Source organism: Equus przewalskii, chromosome 9 (assembly GCF_037783145.1).
Source record: "Equus przewalskii isolate Varuska chromosome 9, EquPr2, whole genome shotgun sequence".
Taxonomy (NCBI): Eukaryota; Metazoa; Chordata; class Mammalia; order Perissodactyla; family Equidae; genus Equus; species Equus przewalskii.
Genome location: NC_091839.1, coordinates 72,510,102 through 72,534,033, shown reverse-complemented (window position 1 = coordinate 72,534,033; position 23,932 = coordinate 72,510,102). Strand labels below are relative to the sequence as shown.

Below are 23,932 nucleotides of genomic sequence, written 5' to 3'. Positions count from 1 at the left end.
AACTCAAAGAATTCCTCTCACTTCACAGAAAGAGTTTTTAGAAGTCCAAGAACAAGATTAAGGATTAATAAAGAGTTTAGCATTTAGAAAAAGATAAATTGGACCCATTCCTCACAAAATACAAGAAAATAAACTCCAAATGGACCAGAGGTCTAAAAGGAAAAATTAAAATTAAGAGAGTACTAGAAGAAAACATAGCTGAATTCCTCTATAATTTGGATGTAGGGAAAACTTGTGTGTGGCAAAAAGCAATTACATGCAGAGTCAAAAGATAAATGGCAAACTGAGAGAAAATATTTTATATATATTATTTTATATTTATATATATATAAAACATTTTAAAATGGGGGGTTAATGTCTCTAACATACAAAGAACTTTTAAAAATAAGGAGGAACAAAAAGACTACAGAAACATGAGCAAAAGACATGAAAGACAATTCCAAAAAAGTTATAAAAATGGCCCTTAAATATAAAATGTCATTAGACTTCATTCATAATAGGAAAAATAAAAATTAACACTTCATTGAGATAACATTTTCACCCAAGAGACTGGCAAAATTTCAAAAGCTTAACAATTTACCCTGATGGAGCAGCTGTGAGGGAAAAGGAACTCATCTATTGCTTGCAAGAATGCAAAATGGCATAATGGAGAGGAATTTGAAAACATTTAACAAAACTACATATGCATACACTCTTCAACCCAGAAATCCCACTTACAAGAATTTACCCCAGAGCTATATCTCCAACATTATGAAAGCATGTATGCACAAGATTATTCACTGCAAGAATTATTTGTAACTGCAAAATATTGAAAACTACCCGGTCCAAGTAGGAGATTGTTTGAAAAAATTTCAGTCCCTACGCCCGTGGAGTATAACTATAAAAAAAGAATGAAGACAACCTCTATGAACTAACAGGAAATGATATCTAGGAAATATTGTTAAGCGAAAAAAGCAAAGTTAAAAACAACATATAGGGGCTGGCCCGTGGTGCAGCGGTTAAGTTCGCATGTTCCACTTCTCAGGGGCCTGGGGTTCGCCTGTTCGGATCCTGGGTGTGGACATGGCACCACTTGGCAAGCCATGCTGTGGTAGGCATCCCACAGATGAACTGGAGGAAGATGGGCACGGATGTTAGCTCAGGGCCAGGCTTCCTCAGCAAAAACAGGACTGGCAGTAGTTAGCTCACGGCTAATCTTCCTCCAAAAAAAAAAAAAAAAACCATATATAGTATGCTATCTTTTGTGTAAGAAAGAAGTGGAAATAAGAAAATGTACATATATCTGCTTATCTTAAAAAAAAAAAAAAACAGGAAGAATGAACTAGAAAACAAAGAAGTTGGTCACCTACAGGATAAGGAAGCAGGATGGGAGGGATATGAAAGGAAGTGACATTTCTCTGAATCTACCTTCTTGTGTAGTTGTGACTTTTGGAAGCAAATTAATCTTCTACATATTTAAAAATAAAAGTAAGGGGCCAGCCTAGTGGCATAGTGGTTAAGTTTGTGCACTCTGCTTCCATGGCCCAGGGTTCACAGGTTTGGATCCTGGGCGCAGACGGAGCATCACCCATCAAGCCACACTGTGGCAGCATCCCACATAAAATAGAGGAAGACTGGCACAGGTGTTAGCTCAGTGACAATCTTCCTCAAGCAAAAAGAAGAAGACTGGCAACAATGTTAGCTCAGGGCCAATCTTCCTCACAAAAATAAATAAATAAATAAAGGTAAACCAACAAGGATGAGGGGGAGTAAAAATCTAAAACTGAGGGCAAACTGGAAAAAGTGAACTTAACTGAATTTTAAATGAAGGGGGAAAAGAAGAAAGCACAATATTTGACTTTATTGCCCCTTAGGCAGAGTAGGGAACTAAAAACATATCCTGAAAACATATCTTTTAATAGGATTTTTTTTTAGTGGTATAGGCAAAGCAATTTTGAAATTATTCTAAATTTATTATAGGAATGAGCAAAAGAGTAAATGTGTGTTGATGCTGATAGGAACCAGGGTTCTAACAGCGGAGGGAAGTACATGTAAATATGGAAGGGGGGTAGGCAAGAAAGAAATTTGTGGGGATAGACTGGAATTTGTAGTATATGTGAAAATCTCACAATTTCTAAAATATGTCAACATGCACAGATAGTATATGTGTAGGAATATGTGTCTGTGTATTTGCACAGGCATTTACATGCACATTGTGTACACACACACACATATATTTCCCAGCTTATCGGCTAAAGGGTCTAGAAATGAAGATACCTAGCATCCAGATCTTGGTCTCTAACATCATTCCCCACCAAAAGAAACAAGGGTTCCCTGGAGAAATGATTCATTCCAGGGTTTGGCAGGTAGAAGACGAGCCAGGGAGTGCTCAAAAAAACAAAAGAAGATAGGAACATGTCACAAAGACAGATCCAATGTGAAAGGGCTCTCACTAGGTAAATCTAGGAGAACTTGAGGAACAAAATAATTAAGAAAAGTAATGAATTATAGACCATTGGGGGGGGAAACGGGGGAATTTACTAATTCATATTAATAATAGATAAATACACAGGAAAGAAGAAAAGGCCCCTCCTTAGAACAGACTGAGTATCAACTGGTAAATGCGGCGCGAGTGCTGGAGTTGAAAAATCATCCCCTTGTAAGCATCAAAGTCAAGGCTACTTCAGGCAAGAATCATCAATGGATGCTAAACCTGACAACCTGACAGGACTGAGGGGGGATTTAGATATGAAAAAGAATATTTATATGGTCTTAATGTGTCTCCCCACAGACTGCCTGTTAACTGCAAAGGAAAAAAAGTAGTACAGTTATGTGTCACTTAACGATGAGGATATGTTCTGAGAAATGTCTCATTAGGCAATTTCGTCATTGTGCGAACACCATAGAGTATACTTTGGCAAACCTAGATGGCATAACCTACTACACACCTAGGCTATACGGTACTAATCTTACAGGATCATCATCATATATGCAGTCCGTCATTGACCGAACGTCATTATGCAGCACATGACTGTAATCACACTAGGGAAAAAAAAATCGAACACTGTCTGACCCAGCTGATCAAAATTAACATTATCAACAAGGGGCAGATAGACATCATCTGGATGCCCTGAGAAGGACACAAAATCACTGATGTAGAAGTCCAGCCAGGAACCTGAATCCAATCATGAGAAAACATCAAACGACCCAAAATGAGGAACACTATGGATAAAAAATAAAGGGTAGAGGGACAGTACTGTTTGCAAGTGCCAATTTCACAAAAGAAAGGATTTGGATATGTTCCATATCAAAGGGATCAAAGAAATGTTGACAACAAAATACAATACTTGATGGCAGACTGGAAAGAAAAAAAGATGGTATAAAGGACATTAGTGGGTCAATTAACAAAAATGAAATATAAACATTAATGTATTGTGTTAATAGTACATGTACGAACATTGAAAACTATACCGTGGTTATGTAAGAGAATATCCTTATTAAGAAACATATACTGAAGCACTTGAGGGGTAAAGGGACGTGATGAATGCAACTTATTTTCAAATGGTGCAGAAAAAAAATGTTATGTACATAAACAAAGAAAAAACAAATGATAAAGTAAATGAGGCTGTTAACAACAGTTTAATCTGGGTCAAGGATATGTAGGTGTTCTTTGTTCTATTTTTATTCTCATAACTTTTCTATAAATTTGGCATTATTTCCAGTAAAAGTTCAAGAAGTAGAAGGAAGCACTAAAGATAATGAGGTTAGGGAAGAAAGGAATAAGTAGTATGCAGGGGGCGGAATATATGGAGACAATGATGGACTGGGAGCAGAGAGACTCGCTAGTGGATTAATTCAACAACACACACAGAAAATCATTCCTTCAGAGATGATTTTCCACAGAAATCTCTCGACTTTAATACTATTTCTTCCTAGTCACATGTGGTCATATTCCTCAAGTTGGTTTATGCGGTACTAGCTGGCTGGCAGATCCTAATGCAGAGAGAGGCAGCTCTAGGACAGTAGTGCAGAGCAGAAATTCTGGAGTTAGACTGCTTGAGTGTGAATCTCGTGAAATTTACACACTGTATAACCCTGGCCAAATCACTTCACCTCTCTCTGTGCCATCATGTCCTCAGGAAGATTTTTTAAAGTTTCTCCATGTCAGTTGTAAGAATTAAATCAGATAGTAACGTTAGATTGCAGAGCGTAGTACCTGACACGTTCACTATTCAACCAGTGTTAGCTATTGCAGCATCTCTGCTTAGGGAGTTTCTGAGGGGGAAAGATGGCTACAGGGTGAAACTCTAAACACAGCCTAATTTGTTCCCACACAATCTGAATCACAATGAATTTAGCCAGACAAACCTAAACATGAGTACTCCCTAGGTATGGGCAAGATCGAGCAAAAATGGGTTGAAGCAGGAAAATGTCTGTGCAGAGTCAGATGAAATAACCTTGGAATTTGAGAACTTCTACACAAAGTTAATGACAAGGACATCCAATCAAGTATGTATAGAACCCAGGTCGTGGCCTCAGAAGCCAGGCTCTAGCCCAGTAATACTCAGTCACTTTTCTTATTTTCATACATATAAACCTCCACAAACCAAATCAAAGATAAGGCACATTAACCATTCTTCTCCATGTAAGTATATGGTTATCAATTTTAAAAGATGGATACTTTTTTTTTTATCTTATCACTCAAGTCTTTCTTCCCCTCAAGAGTTTTCCTATTTAAGTAACATACGTAGCTTTACATTTCGACAACGTATGCTGTTGCAATGTATGGTATACTCCTCCCTAGTGGTTTACTTGGGGGAAAAACCCCACAAAATTCTATCAGCATCATCTTTGAAGTCACAAAAGTGTTAAATATTAGCTATTACACAAACGTGGTTGTCTCTTAGCCACTATCTAATGATAATTAAAAGACTATTCTATCCATTTAATCTCTTAGCATTATTACTACGACTTTGACTAATAAAAACAAGGAATGTCTCTACACTAGCTTAACCATTAAATAAAAATACCTGTTCCAACAAATGGATCAAAGACAATATCATTTTCTTTCACTTTTCCATGGTTGGCCATGATAAATGATAAACCAGCATCCATGCTTGTATTTCCAATAAAATGTCTCTTTTTGACACTGTATGACTCGATAAGCTCCCTCTGTCCATCTGCAATCTAGATCAGAGATAATTTTCAAATTAGTATAACTGTACAGAAGAGATTCAAGATAATCACTCACAGTGAAACCACAGTATCTTGATGATAACTTCTTTCCGCTTACTTCTGCCCTAAATTTTAAAAATGTGATTAAGGTAGTTACAGAGAAATATCTTTTATTTCTTAGTGTGTCCCATTTAGTTTGACTTTTCAAATCAAATTTGGATTGAAGTTGATTGCAATTAACGCAGGGGTTGGTGGTGAGGAAGCTTTACCCACTTCTTTTTTCTCCTAAACAGCAATATTCTCGAACATAAGCCACAGCTTCCACTCGCACACTTACAGCCTCAGGGAAGCAGGCAGAACTGTCCTGCAGTATTTCATGTCTGTTCAGAATGGAAACCTAGACTGAAGAGCTCCCCAAATGAGACCCCTCAGCTATCACAGCACGCTGCCTTTTCTCTGCTTTATTAAAAAGCAGTTCAGACTTTCTGACAAGTCCTGTGTTCATGCTTCCAGGTCCACCACCTCCTAGCGAGGCCCTATATCTAACAAATCTCTTGCACTTCACAGGAATCTCTGGAAAAACAAACGGCACAAGACACACAACCACATACTTTTCACTGATTTTAATTCATACAGTAGTTCTGACTCTTCAGCTGCTTTTAAGTTCTACATATAAAGAGTCAAATACAAAGGCATAACATTGAGCTTTTAAAGAAACAAACTGAAATAGGTAAAAAGAATACTTGCTTACCCATCTACCAAAATAAACATTATGTGGATTCTCAGGGATGCAGTTTGGGTCCAAACCATAATCCTCCAAAAGAGAGAATATATGCTGTGGCTTCTTTAAATTCACTTTTCCTTCAAATGGCAGAAACTCAAGTGCCTAAAAAATAAAAGCAATCCTAATGTCTACAAAAATTTAAAAGGAAAAATAGTGCTTATATAAGCATGCCTATTTTATAAGTTTGGTAGCAATATTACATAAGACAAAACATGAAAAGTACTTAGCACACAATGTGCTACAAAATCAGCACTTACAGACACTGGGTATTATTATATATCAACAGTGGCTGGAGGACACTAATCTCATAGGTTTTTCGGTTTGTGCTAATTCACTTACATCTATTCGTTTGACTTTTTCTTCTTGTGTCAATGTTTTATTAAATGTATGAATCTTTATTTTATACGTTGAATCTGAATGCAGAAATGGAACCTAAAATAAAAGCAAATAAAATCTGTAAGCTTAGAAATTCTACAGTATCTGCAGATATGTCTATATGAAACCACTTTTCACTACGCACCATCTTCTCCACAGGGTAGCTCCTAAGAGAACGATACAGCTCCTCTGAAGATCTTCCATGACCCCACAGTTCAAATATGGACCTAGGAAATAAACGATTGGTACTAACCTCAGTAGAAATTAGTTCATGTAGTAGTAATAAGTAACAACTACTTCACTAGTTCCTTATGCTCACTCCACTAAAATAATTGCCTAAGTTTTCTAAGCTATAAATGTGAAATACACAGCCTGGAAACAAATAGAGCATTTGTCACAAGTCCAAATTATGCACAGGAGTTGAACTTTATACAGAAAGAGAAATTTAACATAAATGAAGATTTTTCCAAGTTTTCATCATAATATTTTTATACTAGAATACAAATGATGCAGTAAAATCACTTGTTATTTTAGTGAAATGAGTGAAAAGCTGCAGGAAATCCAATTTTTCCCAGTGTCCTCTCCATAAAACAAAAAGGAAAATGACCAGATAAAAATGTTACTATTAATATCTAGCTATTACTTAGTAACATTTAGGAACTATTAGTTACTTTTATTACTTAGAAAAACAAAATTCTTACTATAAAAAAATATTATCAGGGCTGGTGGCACAGCAGTTAAGTTCACACGTTTCAGCAGCCCGGGGTTTGCCGGTTCGGATCCCGGGTGCAGACATGGCACCACTTGGCAAGCCATGCTGTGGTAGGCATCCCACATATAAAGTAGAGGAAGATGGATGTGGATGTTAGCGCAGGGCCAGTCTTCCTCAGCAAAAAAAGAGGAGGACTGGCAGCAGATGTTAGCTCAGGGGTAATCTTCCTCAAAAAAAAAAAAAAAATCAAGTTTCCATCAATTTCAAGGAACATTTAAACAATTACAACCAAAAATTCATTACAATCAATTAAACAGTTTTTAGAATTAGTGATAATGGAACTTGGTCTATACATTAGCATAGTGTTACACATCTAAATTCAAACTACTTTATAATTGTAATCAATGCTGCCATTAGGATTGAGAACATTATCCTTTGAAAACAAATTCCTCCTTGACCCTTTCTTTAAATTTATAGAAAGAGGGCCTCTACAGCAATTTTCCTCTGACTTAACTATCACTTAAGCAGTGACCTCAGCTACACAAAACAGAGAATAAAAAGCAACACAATAAAAAAAATTACTCAAAAATATCCCAAAATTCCATGTATTCACCGTTTTTGTCTTCTTCTTAATGTTTAAAAATTATAAGCTTGGTCAACTCATTCTCTCAACAAACATGTATTAAGGATTACTACATGAGAGGAATTGTTCTAGGTACCACTGGGATACAGCAGAGAATAAAGCTCCATGCCTTCATGAAACTTAAGGGAGAAAAAACTGGGCAAATAAACTGAGAGAAAACATAGGCAACACAATCTATGGAAAGGGAAAACTCTGAAAACCAAAATAATAAAAAGCAGTAAGAGCTAACAGCTAATATAACACAAAGTACAAGGAACTGTCCTAAGGCCATTTAATATTAACCCACTTATTCCTCATAGGAACCCCATGATGGAGCTGCCAGTATCATCATCCATTTAACCAACAAGCAAACTGAGGCACAAAGAGATTAATCTCAGGTCATACAGCAATTGATAAAGCTAGGATTCAACCCCAATCCTTCTGACTCCAAACTCCATACTCTTTACCACTATGATACGTTGCTTCTCAGAAAGAAAAATGCAAAAAGACCAGGAATCCCAAGCCATTCAGGAAAGGCACACACAGTTCCACACATCGTAATTATCCCTAATGAACTATTCTACAGTATAACACAGAAATGAATGCTTGTAATAACCTAGAATCAATAAAATATGAATACTCCATAGCCTCCTTTCCAGAAAAAATTTACATATTAATATATTTAATATTAAAATGGTCAAAATAAACATTCGACATATAACATAAACTTGAGTTGTAACTGAAACATTAATTTATAGTAACACCTTTTATGATTTAGATTTTCAGCGTAAACAGTTTTCATATATATAATTGTACTATTATGATCCCTGTTTTAGAGATTATAAAGCTTATATGGATTGCCCCATTTCTCATGGGTGCTATACAAGTAAGCGTGAATGTCAACTAATTAATATAAGGTTAATAATGATCTAAAATATTTCACTGATTAAAGAAGTAATAATGAAAACTTTCTGACAAAAATCCTTTAAGGGAATATCCTTTGAGGAAAGAAGGGAAATGGAATCGGGAAAGGTGCACAGGGAGCATCAATGGTTTCTGTAAAACATTTTCTTTTTCTCAAAAAAAAAAACCTGTGGCACAGAACACAATTGAGAGCCCAGAAATAAAACCACACACCTATGGACAGCTGATTTTGACAAAGGAGCCAAGAACATACAATGGAGAAAGGAAAGTCTCTTCAATAAATGGTGTTGGGAAAACTAGACAGCCACATGCAAAAAACGAAAGTAGATCATTATTTTACATCACACACAAAAATTAACTCAAAATGGATTAAAGACTTGAATGTAAGACCTGAAACCACAAAACTCCTAAAAGAACATACAGGCAGTAAGCTCTTTGACATCAGTCTTAGCAGCATCTTTTAGAATACCATGTCTACTCAGGAAAGGGAAACAAAAGAGAAAATAAACAAATAGGACTACATCAGATTAAAAACCTTCTGCAAAGCAAAGGAAACCATCAACAAAATGAAAAGACAACCCACCAACTTGGAGAAAATACTTGCAAATCATATTTCCAACCAGGGGTTAATTTCCAAAATATATAAAGAACTCACACAACTCAGCAACAAAAAAATGAACAACTCAATCAAAAAATGGGCAAAGGATGTGAACAAACATTTTTCCAAAGAACATATACAGATGGCAAACAGGCAGATGAAAAGATGCTCAACATCACTATTAGGGAAATGAATCACTATTTAGGGAATTACTAAAACTACAATGAGACATCACCTCACACCAGTCAGAATGGCTATAAAAAACAAAACAAGAAATAACAAGTGTTGGAGAGGCTATAGAGAGAAGGAACCCTCACACACTGCTGGTGGGAATGCAAACCGGTATAGCCACAATAGAAAACACTATGGAGATTTCTCAAAAAACTAAAAATAGAAATACCATATAATCCAACTATTCCATTACTGGGTATTTATCCAAAGAATATGAAATCAACAATTCAAAAAGATTTATGCACCCCTATGTTCATCACAGCATTATTCACAATAGCCAAGACGTGGCAGCAACCCAAGTGTCCATTAACAGATGAATGGATAAAAGAGATGTGGTATATATACACAATGGAATACTACTCACCCATAAAAAAAGAAAAAAGCATGCCATTTGCAACAACATGGATGGACCTTTAGGGCATTATGCTAAGGCAAATAAGTCAGATAGAGAAAGACAAATACTGTATGCTTTCACTCATATGTGGAAGCTAAACAAATACATAGATAAGGAGAACAGATTAGTAGTTACCAGAGGAAAAGGGCAGTGGTGGGAGGGCAAAAAGGGAAAGGGGAGCATGTATATGGTGATGGACAGAAACTAGACTAGTGACGGTGAGCATGATACAACCTATGCAGAAACCGAAATAACGTACACCTAAAATTACACAATGCTAAAAGTCAATGCCAACACGACCTCAATAAAAAAATTAAAAATTAAGAAAGAAACACAAAAAATCTATAGCAAATATCTCAAAATGTTGACACCTAACAAGGTAAACATGGTTTGTTTTTCATTGTTTTTGTGGTATGCTCAAAATATTCCATATTAAAAATAAATCAACCAAACAAAATTAACTTTCAATCCCTATTCTACCACTGAAAAATCTGAGTTTAAGCTAGTTTTGAGCCTATGCTTATTATAGTCTATTTTAATTCTGGAACAAGTAACATTACAATTAGGATTGTGATTTTTATCCTTTGCAAATGAATTCCTCCTTTGCTTTCTATTAAGTTTACAGAGAGAAGACCTCTACAGTAATACTCCTTTTACCTAGTTAACCCTTAAGGTATAACCTCAGCTCTGCAAAATAGAGAATAAAAAGTGGCCAAGGCAATTATTACATAATATTATACAATCATTACACAATTACTACTTGTACTGCCATTAATAAAATATATGCACCAGAAGATATGAGATTTGAAGAAAGTGTACAAGTTCTTGGTCCTCAAATAGCTATTTTAAACATAGTAAGACTTAACGTCAGAAACCAAACACCTCTTAAAGCCATAAATTTTAAAACGCTAATCTAAAGTAATAATTACTCAAAGGATGTGTTTCTAGCTTATGTTTCCATTTTCTAGCCATTTTTATTGAATAAGATAGATCCACTGACAAGCTTCACTTTAGGAAATTAGATTTAGTACTGCGGCTAGTTTTCAATAGCATGAACTTAACTGAAGATGGGGCTGTAGTCTACTCAATACAGCAATTACATATCATGCTATAAACACTACTAATCATGTTAGTAAAACTAGATATATATAAATTCTTATTTGTACTGCATTATTAAATATTATAATTTCTAAGGAAAACATGGTTTTCAGCAATCTGCCAACATGTTAGGGAAAAAAAGCAAGTCAAGGATAAGTTGTTCAATTTTTAAGATGCTAGTTGAAAATACAGTTTAATTTTCAAACCCAAAGATATAAAATTTTCCAATAGTGTGGGGGGGGGGGAGGAAGAAAAAAAGAAACAGATGTCAACAATAAAACCTAGAAAACACTCAGGTAGGGTGAACGATAAATGACCTCATTACATTAATCCATACCAATGCACGATAATCAGAATTCCTCTAACAAATAAAACAGCAAAACATAATTCCTGGCAGGCCTCACTTTTTGTCATCTTCCACTTCAATCTGCTCATCCAAGTAAAAACCAATTATAAGAAACACATTTTTAGATTTTCAATACTTTGCTTATAATTAAATGTGGCATTTGTCCTATGTAATAACACAGCATTTTCATCTTACATTCCCTAAAACGGAAGTTTAAAACAATTATTCCAAAACAAGTGTTTCTGCATTTCACCACTGAGACTCTCATCTGGAGTTTCAGCAGACAACTCTTCTCTGTTCTCCCACCGCCATCCAGTGGCAAATGCAGGTAACTGCAAGCAACTCTGAGTTCCCCTCAACCACCACCACCTTCCACTTTCTGCCAGTAGAGCAAAGAGTAGGACAGAGTAGTTATGAGAAGTACAGTGTACATTATAGGTGTCTCTTACTTGGCACACACTGTCCGTTTCATTAAATTTCTGGCAATCTCTTCAGAGGGAATGCTAAGAATCCAAAAAGGAGACTGAAAGAAAGAACAATATACAACTTACTTCTAAGTGGTTTTATGGCCTCACTTGCTCTTATTCAGGAAGTCAATAAGGAGAGATTCCTATTTGTTACTCTCATGTAAGACATCTGCTCTGACTCTAACCAAAATAAAAATTTGCTCGAATAGTAAAAAAGTAAATTATCTTAGTAGGTAACCTGTTAGGATAATATCAATGTCAGAACACTTCTATAAATGACTCTAAATGAAAATATCAGCAAATTTAAGGTTATTTAAACTTAAGGTTAATCTTGTATTTGCTCTCTTATGTAGTCTGACCAAAAGAATGCATATTATAACCCAAAGTACAGTCTCAAATTTTTTATTGTTGCTAATCATTCCTTAAAATAAAGCTATTTTATTTTTAACTTCTAAGTAATGTATTTTTTTGAATGATCCCTCTTTTTCTAGGTAGTTGTAGCCACCTGACGGGAGGAGGCGGGGCTCTTTGAAATAACTATGATGGAAAATCATAGGGTATATTATTAAATTACCACTGATTTCTATTATTTTAGCTAAGGACAAAAGTTCCAGGTGCATCGGGGGGGGGGTTCCCAATGCCCTGTCAACACTCAAGATGAGAGGCACTTTTAAACTCCACCCAGAGAACCCCAGAGCACAGCAAAACGCAGCAGGACCCTGACCTCAGTTCATCACCCTCACCCAACTGTATCCAGGCTCCCTCTTCTCCTCCCTCGATAAGTGAAGGTCACTCAGCAGCACAAGTCCAACCCCAGGGACTTTCAACTTAAGTTCTCTCATCTTTTGCAAGAAACCCTCCCTACGCACCCAGTCTTTCTTCTTCCAATATTACACTACTCTACGGAAAAATTCAAAATAATACAAACAGGAAAAAAGACGGTCATCTTAGTATTATTTTTATTAGGAAAAGTTTAAAAGCAACCTGAATGAAATGAAATTGTTAGGTAAATTATGGTAGAGCTAATCAATGGAAAATATTTCACAGCTCTGTTAGTGATGAAGGCTATGTAGCAACGTGTACCTAAATTAACACTATGAAGTGGAAAAGAGACTGCAGAAGTTCCTAAGTAGCATTACAACTGAACGAAAAAAGTACATGAAAAAAGACTGGAAGGCAGAATTCCCAAATTATAAGTCATGTCAAGGAGGAAGAACTGTGAATGATTTTTTCTTTTTCTTTTTCTGTTTTCCAAGCTTCTCTAATACACTGATAAACTATCAAATACAAAATAAATTCACAATCTTACACACGCACAATTTCACATTTTAAAATGATTCCCAATATAAGTCTGAAATTCTGCTAAATTCTAAATTTGAATTCTAATCACACATCATCAATATTCTTTTTCAGTGAAGGGACAGATATGAATTATAGTACAATTGTTGAATTAAAAATTAAAAACTAGTAAACTGGGGCCGGCCCCGTGGCCAAGTGGTTAAGTTCGCTCACTCCGCTTTGGCGGTCCAGGGTTTCCCCAGTTCGGATCCTGGGCGCAGACATAACACCACTCGTCAGCCCACGCTGAGGCGGCGTCCCACATGCCACAACTAGAAGGATCCACAACTAAAATATACAAGTATGTACCAGGGGGTTTATAGGGAGAAAAAGAAAAAAAAAATCTTTAAAAACTAGTAAACTAACTGAATACTGGAAATAAACCTAAATTTTTTCCCAAAATATCCTTTTTATTCAATTGCCCCCAGAAATACAAGCAGCCATATAAATATAAATTTAAGATTTGCAGTTCTCCTCAAACCTACAGTTCTATTTATAAGTATATTACGTATGGTATAATGAAGACTATAAACTCAGCTTACCTTTCCATAAGTTCCTTGATTACTGATGAACTGACCTCCAAAAAGTGAAAGCAAAGACTTTATCTCCTATATTGAAAATATTACAGAGGACATACTTTAACACAGGGAACTCAAAGTCTATGAATAGATACAATATAATAAGATTTTAAAAAAACAATGGCTTGATGATCTACCTGAGGCATTTAAATTTCAACACTAGACAAATTACAACTCTGGGTTCTGAACAAATTTTACAGTCACAACCATAGTAAGTAATTTCTGAGAAATTTTAGACAACAGGAGAGCTGCCAAAAGACTTGGTTAGAAAATGCCCTGATTCTGAAAAGGAAAAAAACAGATGACAAAAACTACAGATTAGTAAATCTGACAACTGACGAATAAAAATAAAATAATTAAACAGATGATTACAGAATGTTTAGAAGAGAAATAATGATTAACTAGGGAGCATCACTGTGGGTTCATTAAACACAAGCCATATTGAGTTAACCTCTTCTTTCTGGATAAAGTTACAGAACTAGAAAGAGAACACAATAGCTACTTAAACTCATCAGGTATGCAAAGTTGTAACCTATTCAGATAGTATGTATATTCTATGAAGCAATCACTTTGTATGGATGAACGTAAGATGACTATACAAATTTTATGATTTGTACTACTAACAAATTTTGTTTCCTCAAATAACATAAAGCAGGTAGAATCCCTCTCCTCTGTGTAGGTCTTAGAGAGGAGGTAACCTAACATATATATATATATGTATATATATAATAGAGAGAGAAGTGCCCCCGTTGCCAGGTGCCTACAATCCTCTTTCCTCCCAGCTAGGAGAAGGAGCCTTTAACTCCAAGCCCATCATGAGCAACAGCCACCACGAGAGAAAGTATACCCAGACTGCGGACATCCTCCACCTCAGGATCAAAAAGAATGGGAGGTTTGAGCAACTAGTGCCTTTTCTGCTTTCCTTTTGTCTATGCAACAAATCGTTTTTTTTTTAATTCCTGGTATTCGAAGAGGCTAAATTCAGTTGAAGCACATGGACAGACCAAGAATTAGCATGGACTATCAGTAAATCACTGAAAGTAGCCCAAAAGCCATTTTGCAAGATGGCCTTCACAAATTTAACTAGCTGGCCTCACTGGACCTGGCAGGCAGACCACAATTTGATTTTCAGCTCTTCCAAATAGCAGCCGGTGGTTTTATACAGGACATCAGCTCTTTCAGCTCTCAGTTCCCTTGTCTACAAAAAAGGAATCACAGCTATCTCATGAGGTAAGCAGGTATGTAAAGAGGGGAGCACAGAACCTAGGCTGTTAGCAGGGAATCAAGATGACGATGACAACACTGCCCTTGAAGTCCAGCGGCTCAAGAAATCAGGGAAGATAGACAGAGTTTAAATACCGAAAAGAAAAAACAAAGTTATAGGTTAAGTTACTTGGTCTAGAATCATTACTGTTCATTCTCTATTAAAGCATATTGTGAAATCAGCTTTACATTGGAAACATCAAAGTTTGCTGCTCCTGGAATAAACCGTTAAGAATCAGCAACAGGCTAGAACACAAAGGCTCTATGAGCCTAAAGAAAAGTGAAGGCTTATGGGAAGTTGTATGGTATAGAGTTAGCCCCACTACCCAAAACTTACGCAATGACTTAAGACTGAGAGTAAATGCGATAACCTAAGCTCCAAATTTAAAAGCAAAACATTAAACTACTCCATCAATCTACTTTGAAAAAGTAAAACGAAATATTTACTCATCTTATGGTAAATTCACTTCCTAGTTGAGAATCTTTCTACATTAGGAACAAATGAATCTGTATTGGATATAAAACTATGGCATCATCTACAGCATGCCTGATGCATTAATTCACCTGAGTTTTCCAGTTCTTTCAGCCACTCACTTTTTCATCCGTTTAGTTTGCTTCAGAACCAGCAATAAAACCCAGGTGGCTGAACTTTACTTTCAGTACAATAAGGCGGCTGCCAACTAAAATTGGCCCTGATTAACTCTACAGAGGTAAAACCAGACCACACTTACCTTCCTAATCTCTTATTTTAATCATAAAGGCAGCTACTCATTACAACTTTCTGCCTAGCAGTTCTAATACAGTAGATGGGCCCAAAAGTGTAGCTGATCCTTTTGATTACCTTTCCCAAAGGGATCCTTTCACTCAAGTCAATATTTATTAAACAACTGATAAGTGCAAGGCACTGAGCTGTGTAAAGATAAATATATATTTATCCTCAGGGAGCTTAAGGTCCAGTAGAACTAACAAAACACTTAACCTAGTAACTGAAATGTGAGGTGTAAAACAGCGAGTGCTCTTAAAGAAGCAAAAAAGTATTCTAGTAGAGTACAGGGGAGGAAAAGGTTACTTCAACTGTAGAAGAAAAGTTTCAGCGGAAACTGACAAACCCTAAACACAGAATTTGTATAGATGAAAGAGGACTTCCACTTCCAGTACCAGCACACTAGGTAATTCAGATTATGCCTCCTGCTGAGAAGAAGTAGAAAATCCTGACATCTGCTTGAAGACATGGAGAGATCACAAGAATTACCAAACCAATATCCAGGAGAGGACAGAAATCCCAAGGTGGAGCCACTTGCTCCCTGGGACAGTTACCAATTCCAAAAGCAGCGGTGAGGGTGGACAGCCCTTTTGATAGCTCAGTAGAGAGAGGGCGATAAAAAGAGTATAGGACCATCCAAGGGGGGGAAAGGAGGCTTGATACACCACCCAGTTTAGACTGGGAATCCCAAAAAGCAACACACCCTAGGAGTATGTTTGAGTATGTGTGACTCAGAACAGAAACAGAACTTAATGCCTGAAAATGAGTTCAAGTGATCCTAGACCGTTAATGCTCCAATGTGCTCCTATCTTCTCAAGAGGATTTACATCATCCTAGGCTTCATATTATGTCTTCAAATAAATTTTCAAGTAATCTGGCACATATTTAAGAAATAACGCAGCACATAAATGAAAATGCACCAAGAGAAATAATATGCAAAAGAAACAGACCCACGGGACCTCTTTTATCATATTTAACATAAACTGTGCTTTCTATATGCCTGTATTTTATCATACTTAACATAATTATGCTTTTGATATTGAAAGGGATAAAAGACAATTAAGAATTGGCAGAGGATGAAAAACTATTAGAAAGAAATTGCAGATTTGAAAAGAATCAAGTGAGGGTTGGCCTGGTGGCACAGTGGTTAAGTTCGAGCACTCCACTTTGGTGGCCCAGGGTTCACAGGTTCAAACTCCAAGCATGGACCTAGCTCTGCTTGTCAAGCCACACTGTGGCAGCATCCCACATAAAACAGAGGAAGATTGGTACAGATGTTAGCTCAGGGCCAATCTTCCTCAAGCAAAAAGAGGAAGATTGGCAGCAGATGTTAGCTCAGAGCCAATCTTCCTCACCAAAAAAAAAGAAGAATCAAGTAAAAAATACAAACCTAAATAACTATGTGCATAAATCTAAATGAAATTGACCTTATAAAATTAACAGATTGAATACTGTGATAGGAAAGACCCAAACCAGAAAAAAGGGAGCACAGGGAGCAGAGGCCAAAGCAGGAAAACCATGGGGGGCTGGGGTCCCGTATCATTCAGGGAATGATGGGGAGTCCATGGTTTTGGCTGCAGTGAGGGCGAGGAGGGAGACAGAGGAGAGAACCATGCAGTGAGGGGCCCTGAATGCTAGACTAAGGAGTTTCAGCACTGGGACAACGAGGACGCAAAACAGAACTGAGCTTTTGGGAGATTAAACTGGCACCAAGGTAAGACACTGACTAAGAAGAACTTAAGGAAGAAGAAACAGGTAAAATCACCAGGTACCAGGGATGTTATTCTTAAGACTGCAGCCTAACTACTCCATTCTTATTGCATGCCTGACCATAGGCACTCACCCTCCTTGGCCTCTCCTGGTTTCACTCCAGTATCCTCTAAGTGGTATCCCTTCTCTGGTACTCCAGAATTATCTTTCTAAAATACAAATGATTACTAGTCATTTCCCGGTTTAAAAAGAAAAAACACTTGCAACTTCCTTGCTTAAAAAGGAATAAGGAGGGGCCGGCCCCATGGTCGAGTGGTTGAAGTTAATGTGCTCCACTTCAGCAGCCTGCAATTCACAGGTTCAGATGCTGGGCGTGGACCAACACACCGCTCATCAAGCCATGTTATGGTGGCATGCCACATAGGAGAACTAGAATGATTTACAACTAGGATATACAATTATGTACTGGGACTTTAGGCAGAGGAAAAAAAAAAGAGGAAGACTGGCAACAGATGTTAGTTCAGGGCCAATCTTCGTCACCAAAAAGCATACCAAAAAAAAAAAGGGAAAAAGAATCGATGGCTCCCTCCCCATTAAATCTAAAATAAAATCCAAATTCCTTGTGATAAACAAATGAAAAGGAATAGTATATATTGGAGTATATGAGGAAGTCATTTGATGTAAAACCAAATCTGCTTGACCTTGTTTTTTCCAAAAACGCCTGATGTGGCCCATTGATCATGCATTATACATCTGCTTTAAATATTTACTATGCCCCAAAGAAGGATGCCCCTAAAGACAGGGATGTAGCTTCCCCATATCAGTGTTTCTTTAAGGATGAGCATCTCTCCCTAAACTAAGGATTAATTACTGACCTGCTGTGCTCACCTTGTAACCACTCACCTTGTGACCACCAATATGGTGTGCCAGCAAAGCAATCTCATGACAATTGTAAAACGGACATTCCTATCATATGTGATGTATACTTTTTGTTCCAAGACAGTATATAACCACTCCACACACCCTACTTCTTCGGTGCACTTCCTTCCCTGGGGAAAGAAAGCCCTGGACTAGTCCTCAGATCTAGCTCATAATAAACTCACCCCAATTTTGATTTATAGATTAATTACAGATTTGATCGACACTTGCAATGGTTTCAAAACACTCCAAAATCTGGATCCTACCCACCTCTCTAGCCTCACTGTGCACTATTTCATCCTGCCTCCCCACACACCCCACACCACCACAATCAACCATCCTCTGTGCCTTTACACTTGCTCTTCTTTCTTTCTCACTGAAGTGGGCTTTCCAGTTCTCTTCACCACAGAACATCTCCTTTATCAATTAAGATCCAACTAAAATACTACTTCCTCCATGAAACTCTATGCCCTTGCACCCCTATTTTGCCAATGCACCTGCCCAACAAAACTAATCCTGAATCAACGCCACAATCTTCCTTCATAACTCCTAAGGCCAGTGAATTGAGTACAACTGAAGAAAATCACAGAATCTTGGCACAATCACAAAGACGTGATCTTCACCCTTAGCTGGGTTTCAGCATTTCTCTAACACCTGTGTTCCCAATTTAATTTGTCAGCTCCCTCTTTTGTTCTCAATGACCATTTCCAATTTTACTATTTTTCACATTTCTCCATTCAACTCCTTGATCCTCCATCTCCCAAGAAATAACCTTGACTCATTAATTACCTAGAAAACAGGCCCTCAGGCAGCTACCTCAAACCCATCCTAACTCTCCTTTGCCCATTCTCCCCTTCTATTGAAAGGCCAACACTTCCCATTGTGCCCTTATATCCATTCTCCTCTTCCCTTCAGCCCATAAACAGAAAACTGTCTTCAAGGGGGAAAGATCCCCTCCCTTGACCCTGGGTCCCCCCAAACTGTTAACCAACCTCTTACTTTCCCTTCTTAAGTTCTAGTCCAGTCTATCTCCCCTTCCTCATTTTCCACTGACCACTAAACCAAGCAATCTGGCTTGCCCCCTAAAACTACACAACAATTGTAGTACAATTCCTAAAACTTTACCTTCCTGATTTCTATGGCCTTACATCCTTCCTCACACCCTTCTGACACTCGCCTATCTTCTTCATGACCTCCTCTTTTCTCACTTCTCCTTAAAACCAATGCTTCCAAGCATGTATATTTGGCCCACCGCTCTTCGATGACATGCTTGCTCTGAATAATTTTATTTTCCCTCCTAGTGTTCATATGCAGAAGACTTCCAAACATTTACTACCAGCTCAGACCGCTCCATCACACTCTATGCATACTCATAAATTCAGTGCCTCCTGGTCATCTCCATTTGATGACACACAAGCACACCAAATTCAGCATAACCAAAATTTAAATCTTACTTACATCTGCCTGTGCTCCGTATTTTAAATGCAGACACCCTTATATCTACCCCAGGAGTCATCCTTGACTGGTCCCTCTTCCCCCCACATTCAATCAGTCATCAAGCCCTGACGATTTTACCACCTAAACATTTTCCCAGTCTATCCCATCTTTACCCCTTGCCCTAGTCCAGGCCTTCTTAATCTATTAAGAAGACTCTTCCAACAGACCCCCAACTGGTCTCTGACTCTAGTCTTATTCCTCTCAAATTCATCCTCCATATTGCCAAAGTGGTTTTTTCTCCTTAAATCTGATTCTGTCACTTTCTTACTTAGCTCTTCAATAAATTCCCCTTCCAAGCTCCAGGGTATTCCAGGCTTTGCATTTGCTGGCCCCTAGCCACCTCTCCTGCTCTCTTCTCGTCACTCTCCGTCACACACTTGGTAATCCGGTAATAATGAATTGCTTGTAATTCTAATTTACCCCTTTCCCTCTCCTCGGCCTGGCTAACTCCTACTCATCCTTTAGCTTACAGTTCAAGCGTTACCCTCACGCAAGCCATCTTAAGGCCAGCATCCCCGCCACCCCTCAGGTGGACTAGATTCTCCTCTATAGGCCCTGATACTTCCCTGCGCATCTATCACTGCACTTACTAACGTCATTTCATAACGCTGGTTTTTGCATCGGCTCACCCCTTAGCCTAAATGGTAAGCTCCTTGAAAACAGAAAATATCTTTGTCATCGTTATATCCCCAGAGTCTGGCACATTCGATCAGGTACTCTGAAAATGTTTCTTGAATGAATAAATAAAACGCTTATCCCAGCTTCTCCATCCTGTAACCCCTACCACCCACCACCACTCCGCCCCGCCCCCTCACGGAACCAGTCCCGCATATCTGACACTTGTAACCCTGCCTGAGCATCTCTGTCGGCTGTCCCTACTCTCCGCTACACGAAGGGCTCCTGGAGGGAGGGGACCGGTCACATGCACCCGCCTGCCTCAGTACCTGGCTCACGGTGAGGAATGAATGAAAAAGCTTAGCAAGGCCGAGCGAGGCCGTCTCCGACTGCTCTCTCACACACCGTCCGCCGAGCTCCCACCCGTCCCGGGGGCCGAGGACTGGGGACGCTTGACCTCCCGATATCACCCCCAGGAACCCTGCGTGCTCGGGCGGGGCGGAAGCCCCCACCACATACGAACCCCCCTCCCCGCACCGTTCTCCCTCGTCGGAGGCTGAGGAGGGCGCGGCGCGCTCACCGGCAGGCGGAACTCCAGGTGCTCTTGCGCCATGAGCAGCAGATACCTGTTCAGGGGGCCAGGCAGCGCCATAGCAGCCGCCCGCGGTGCGCCTGCGCGGCCCGCGCTGCGACCCGCCCCTTCTCCCCACGCAAAGCCGTTTCCGCTGAGGCGGAGCCTGAGGGCCGGAAGCGGAAGCGCGGCGAGGTGGGCGCTGTCCCGCGCTTCCTAGCGCGCGGACTTTGAACCCGGCCATTCTTGGAGGGGTTGGCTGGGCTGCGCGGCGCTTTCTGGTTGAGGTTCTGAAGTGCCAGTGGCTGGTGTGAGGGGCCGCGCTGTGGATAAGACAGGGCCTTTCCTAGTGGTCCTCCCACCTGGAACGTCCTCCCACCTTTCTCTACAACTCTTAAAATCCCACTTCTTCAGCACTGGACTGAAATTTCACCTTTTCTGGGCAGACTTCTCCGACCGCTCCAGACTTTGGGGACTGCCTTATCTGGGCCACTCATTTAACGTTTAGTATGCTTTTTGTATTTTTCCAATAACTTTTCAAGGATGCACGCCTTATGAGCCAATTAGGATAAGCTCTTGAGGACCGAGATCATCTCTCTTGATTCGTACTCTACCTCACAGAAAACAAAACCATGTGCTCCTCAAAGTACTCAATATCAGGTTGAGATGCTAGACTCACATGACCAATCCTCAGCCGAGTGTATACTAAAACAATGATGAAAGTTGCTTCTAACTATTAACCCTGGCACAGATTTCAGAGTGGCACATAAAATAAGTAGCGTATTCGTAAATTTTAATTAGCATATTCTGTGTATATGTATTGTTGCTTTGAGAGTACTGAATCGTTTGCATTATTGAAAGCTATTTCTTTTGCATTTCAGCGTAGTATTGATTCAAATTTCAGTTCCACTACTTACCACCTACATGCTCTTAAGCAATTTCTTAGCCTCCCTTAGCCTGTTTTATCTAAAATGGAATAATTCTGCCTCCCTCAAGGGAGGATACAATTACAACTGTTGCAATTACAATTAAGTGGTATAACGTACATAAAGTGTTTAATGTAACACCTAGCATATTGTGTGGGGCCAATAAATGGCATTTGAGACTTTTCTTCTCTTAAAACATATGAGAATTCCTCCTAGCAAGCAATCTGCCTTTCTTGGGAAAACGTCTTGATAATTCTACCTGCGGTAAATGAATCTGAGGTGCATAGATGTCTCTTGGCCCCAGGGCTTCAGAGAAGGGGAGAAAAGTACTCTGGCATATGAAAAGGAAATCGCTTCCTCCTTGAGCAGAGAGGCCCAGGTGGGACAGAGAACCAATGGAATGGTAGCGGAAGGATGTGCAGCACATGATATGCCCCATCCCCAAAACTTGTCAGAATTACCAAACACCTGAGATTTTGATCAGGCAACTTTTTAGGGGATATCAAAGGGGTGCTGATTTTCATGCTAGGGTTAATATGATGCTGTGCAGAGACAGCAAATGAGATTACAGGGCGTAGGAGAACCCAGATGAATTCAAGTTTCACTGATTTTTCACATGGGATCCTTTGAGCTAAGGTTCATGACTAAAGCCCCACTAATTCTCTGCTCCAGGAATGAGCAGGACAGCATCTATGTCATGAATCTCAAACTGGGGGATACATGGTCCGGGGAAGTAGAAAGTAACCCTGCATCGGCCATTAAGGTTAGTGTGGAACTACTCAGTTCAATTAAACCTTTGAGGGACTCACAGCCAGACCTGTTCAATGTTTTGAGCTTACAAGAGTAGTTAAGGAGCAGCAAGAGAGTACAGACTTTGGAAATTGGTGTTCAAATTAGCATCGAGAGACTTGCAATTTTTTTTTTTTAATTTGTACTGGAAGGGGCAAGGAGATTCACAGTCTGTCTTCTAGGAACTGACCCAAAGCTCCGTCTGTGCTTCATCCACCAGGGCAGGCATCTTAGAGACTCAGCTCCTCCTGTGAGATTACTATTGTGCAAGCATTGGAGCCTCTGGTATAGGCTGCTGATTATTAAAAAACCAGAAGCATTCCTGGGAAGTGAGGACCAGGAACTGGAGAGGAGAATTTTGAGTTCTGGTTATAATAGGCCACTACAGTGTTGAGACTAGTAGGACATAGAATCAGTGAAGAAAGGAAATGAGTAGAGAGTTAACAGGTCCCAGCAGCAGAGGGAATGTGTAATGTCAAAACTGCCATACATGTGTCTCAGGCTGAGCATCCAACACTTGAAAAGGGATTGAGTATCATCCAGAACCATAGAGATTTGTGTACCAATGAGAGGGAGAAAAGTTCTCTTCATATGTATTAAGACGATTTTTGCAATGAGTAAAGAACAAGGGGCTTTTGAACAGTTTGGAGAATAAAGTTTTATTGGGACAAGTTATATAAGAACTATGGAAACTTCACTATAGTGAAGCATTGCTGAGGGAGTTCTAATTCCATGAAATGCCAGAAGGGTCTCCAGTATCTTGAATCTTAATGAAGATAATTCAGGAAGCGAAGGGAGAAGTAACACAGGGTGCCCTCTGGAAACAAAACTGAACAAGTTGGGACTTTGAGGCACCAGCTCAAATTTAAGCAGCTGCAGTTAATTTAAGTATTACTCAATACCTCGAGGTCGAATTTTGAAAAAGCAAGGTCTCCCAAAGTGGAGAAAAGATCTTGTCCTCTGGTCAAAAGACTACCCAGAACGAACCTGAAGTCCTAGTTGCAAACTAGCACCACTAAGTTGCCACCTGTGAAGCAGGTTCTGTGCAAAGAAAAAATGTGAAGGAAAACAGGATGGAGATTCAGCCTTCTCTCCTGGTCATCCTTAAACTCTAATGATGCCACAATTCAAATAATCAAGGGCCATACATTTCCAGGCAGATGTAAGACAGTAGGCTGATTGAGCTAGGCTAGAGGAAAACAACTCTTCCCCATTTCTCAGCAACTGGCTGAAATAGAAACAGTTTCCAAAAGGAGCCT

The 23,932-nt window shown here is 38.9% G+C and overlaps 1 protein-coding gene across 6 annotated transcripts in view; it reads right to left on the bottom strand.

Annotated features, from left to right (window-relative positions):
- Nucleotides 1-21,111, bottom strand: part of TRMT11 (tRNA methyltransferase 11 homolog) — a 58,184-nt gene extending 37,073 nt beyond the window's left edge. For 2 of the 6 annotated variants that reach the window (XM_070559350.1, XM_070559351.1), the window contains exons 1-8: nucleotides 20,968-21,099; nucleotides 13,586-13,651; nucleotides 13,218-13,331; nucleotides 11,688-11,761; nucleotides 6,459-6,540; nucleotides 6,278-6,370; nucleotides 5,906-6,040; nucleotides 5,010-5,166 (exon numbers count right to left, since the gene is read on the bottom strand). In XM_070559350.1, coding sequence (XP_070415451.1) covers nucleotides 5,010-5,166; nucleotides 5,906-6,040; nucleotides 6,278-6,370; nucleotides 6,459-6,540; nucleotides 11,688-11,761; nucleotides 13,218-13,331; nucleotides 13,586-13,651; nucleotides 20,968-21,039 — 793 coding nt within the window. In that variant the 5' untranslated portion in view covers nucleotides 21,040-21,099. Of the gene's footprint in view, nucleotides 1-5,009; nucleotides 5,167-5,905; nucleotides 6,041-6,277; nucleotides 6,371-6,458; nucleotides 6,541-11,687; nucleotides 11,762-13,217; nucleotides 13,332-13,585; nucleotides 13,652-20,967 lie in introns of all 6 variants that reach the window. The other 4 variants (XM_008544733.2, XM_008544738.2, XM_070559352.1 and 1 more) reach the window with 4 other exon arrangements.
- Nucleotides 21,112-23,932: the final 2,821 nt, after the last annotated feature.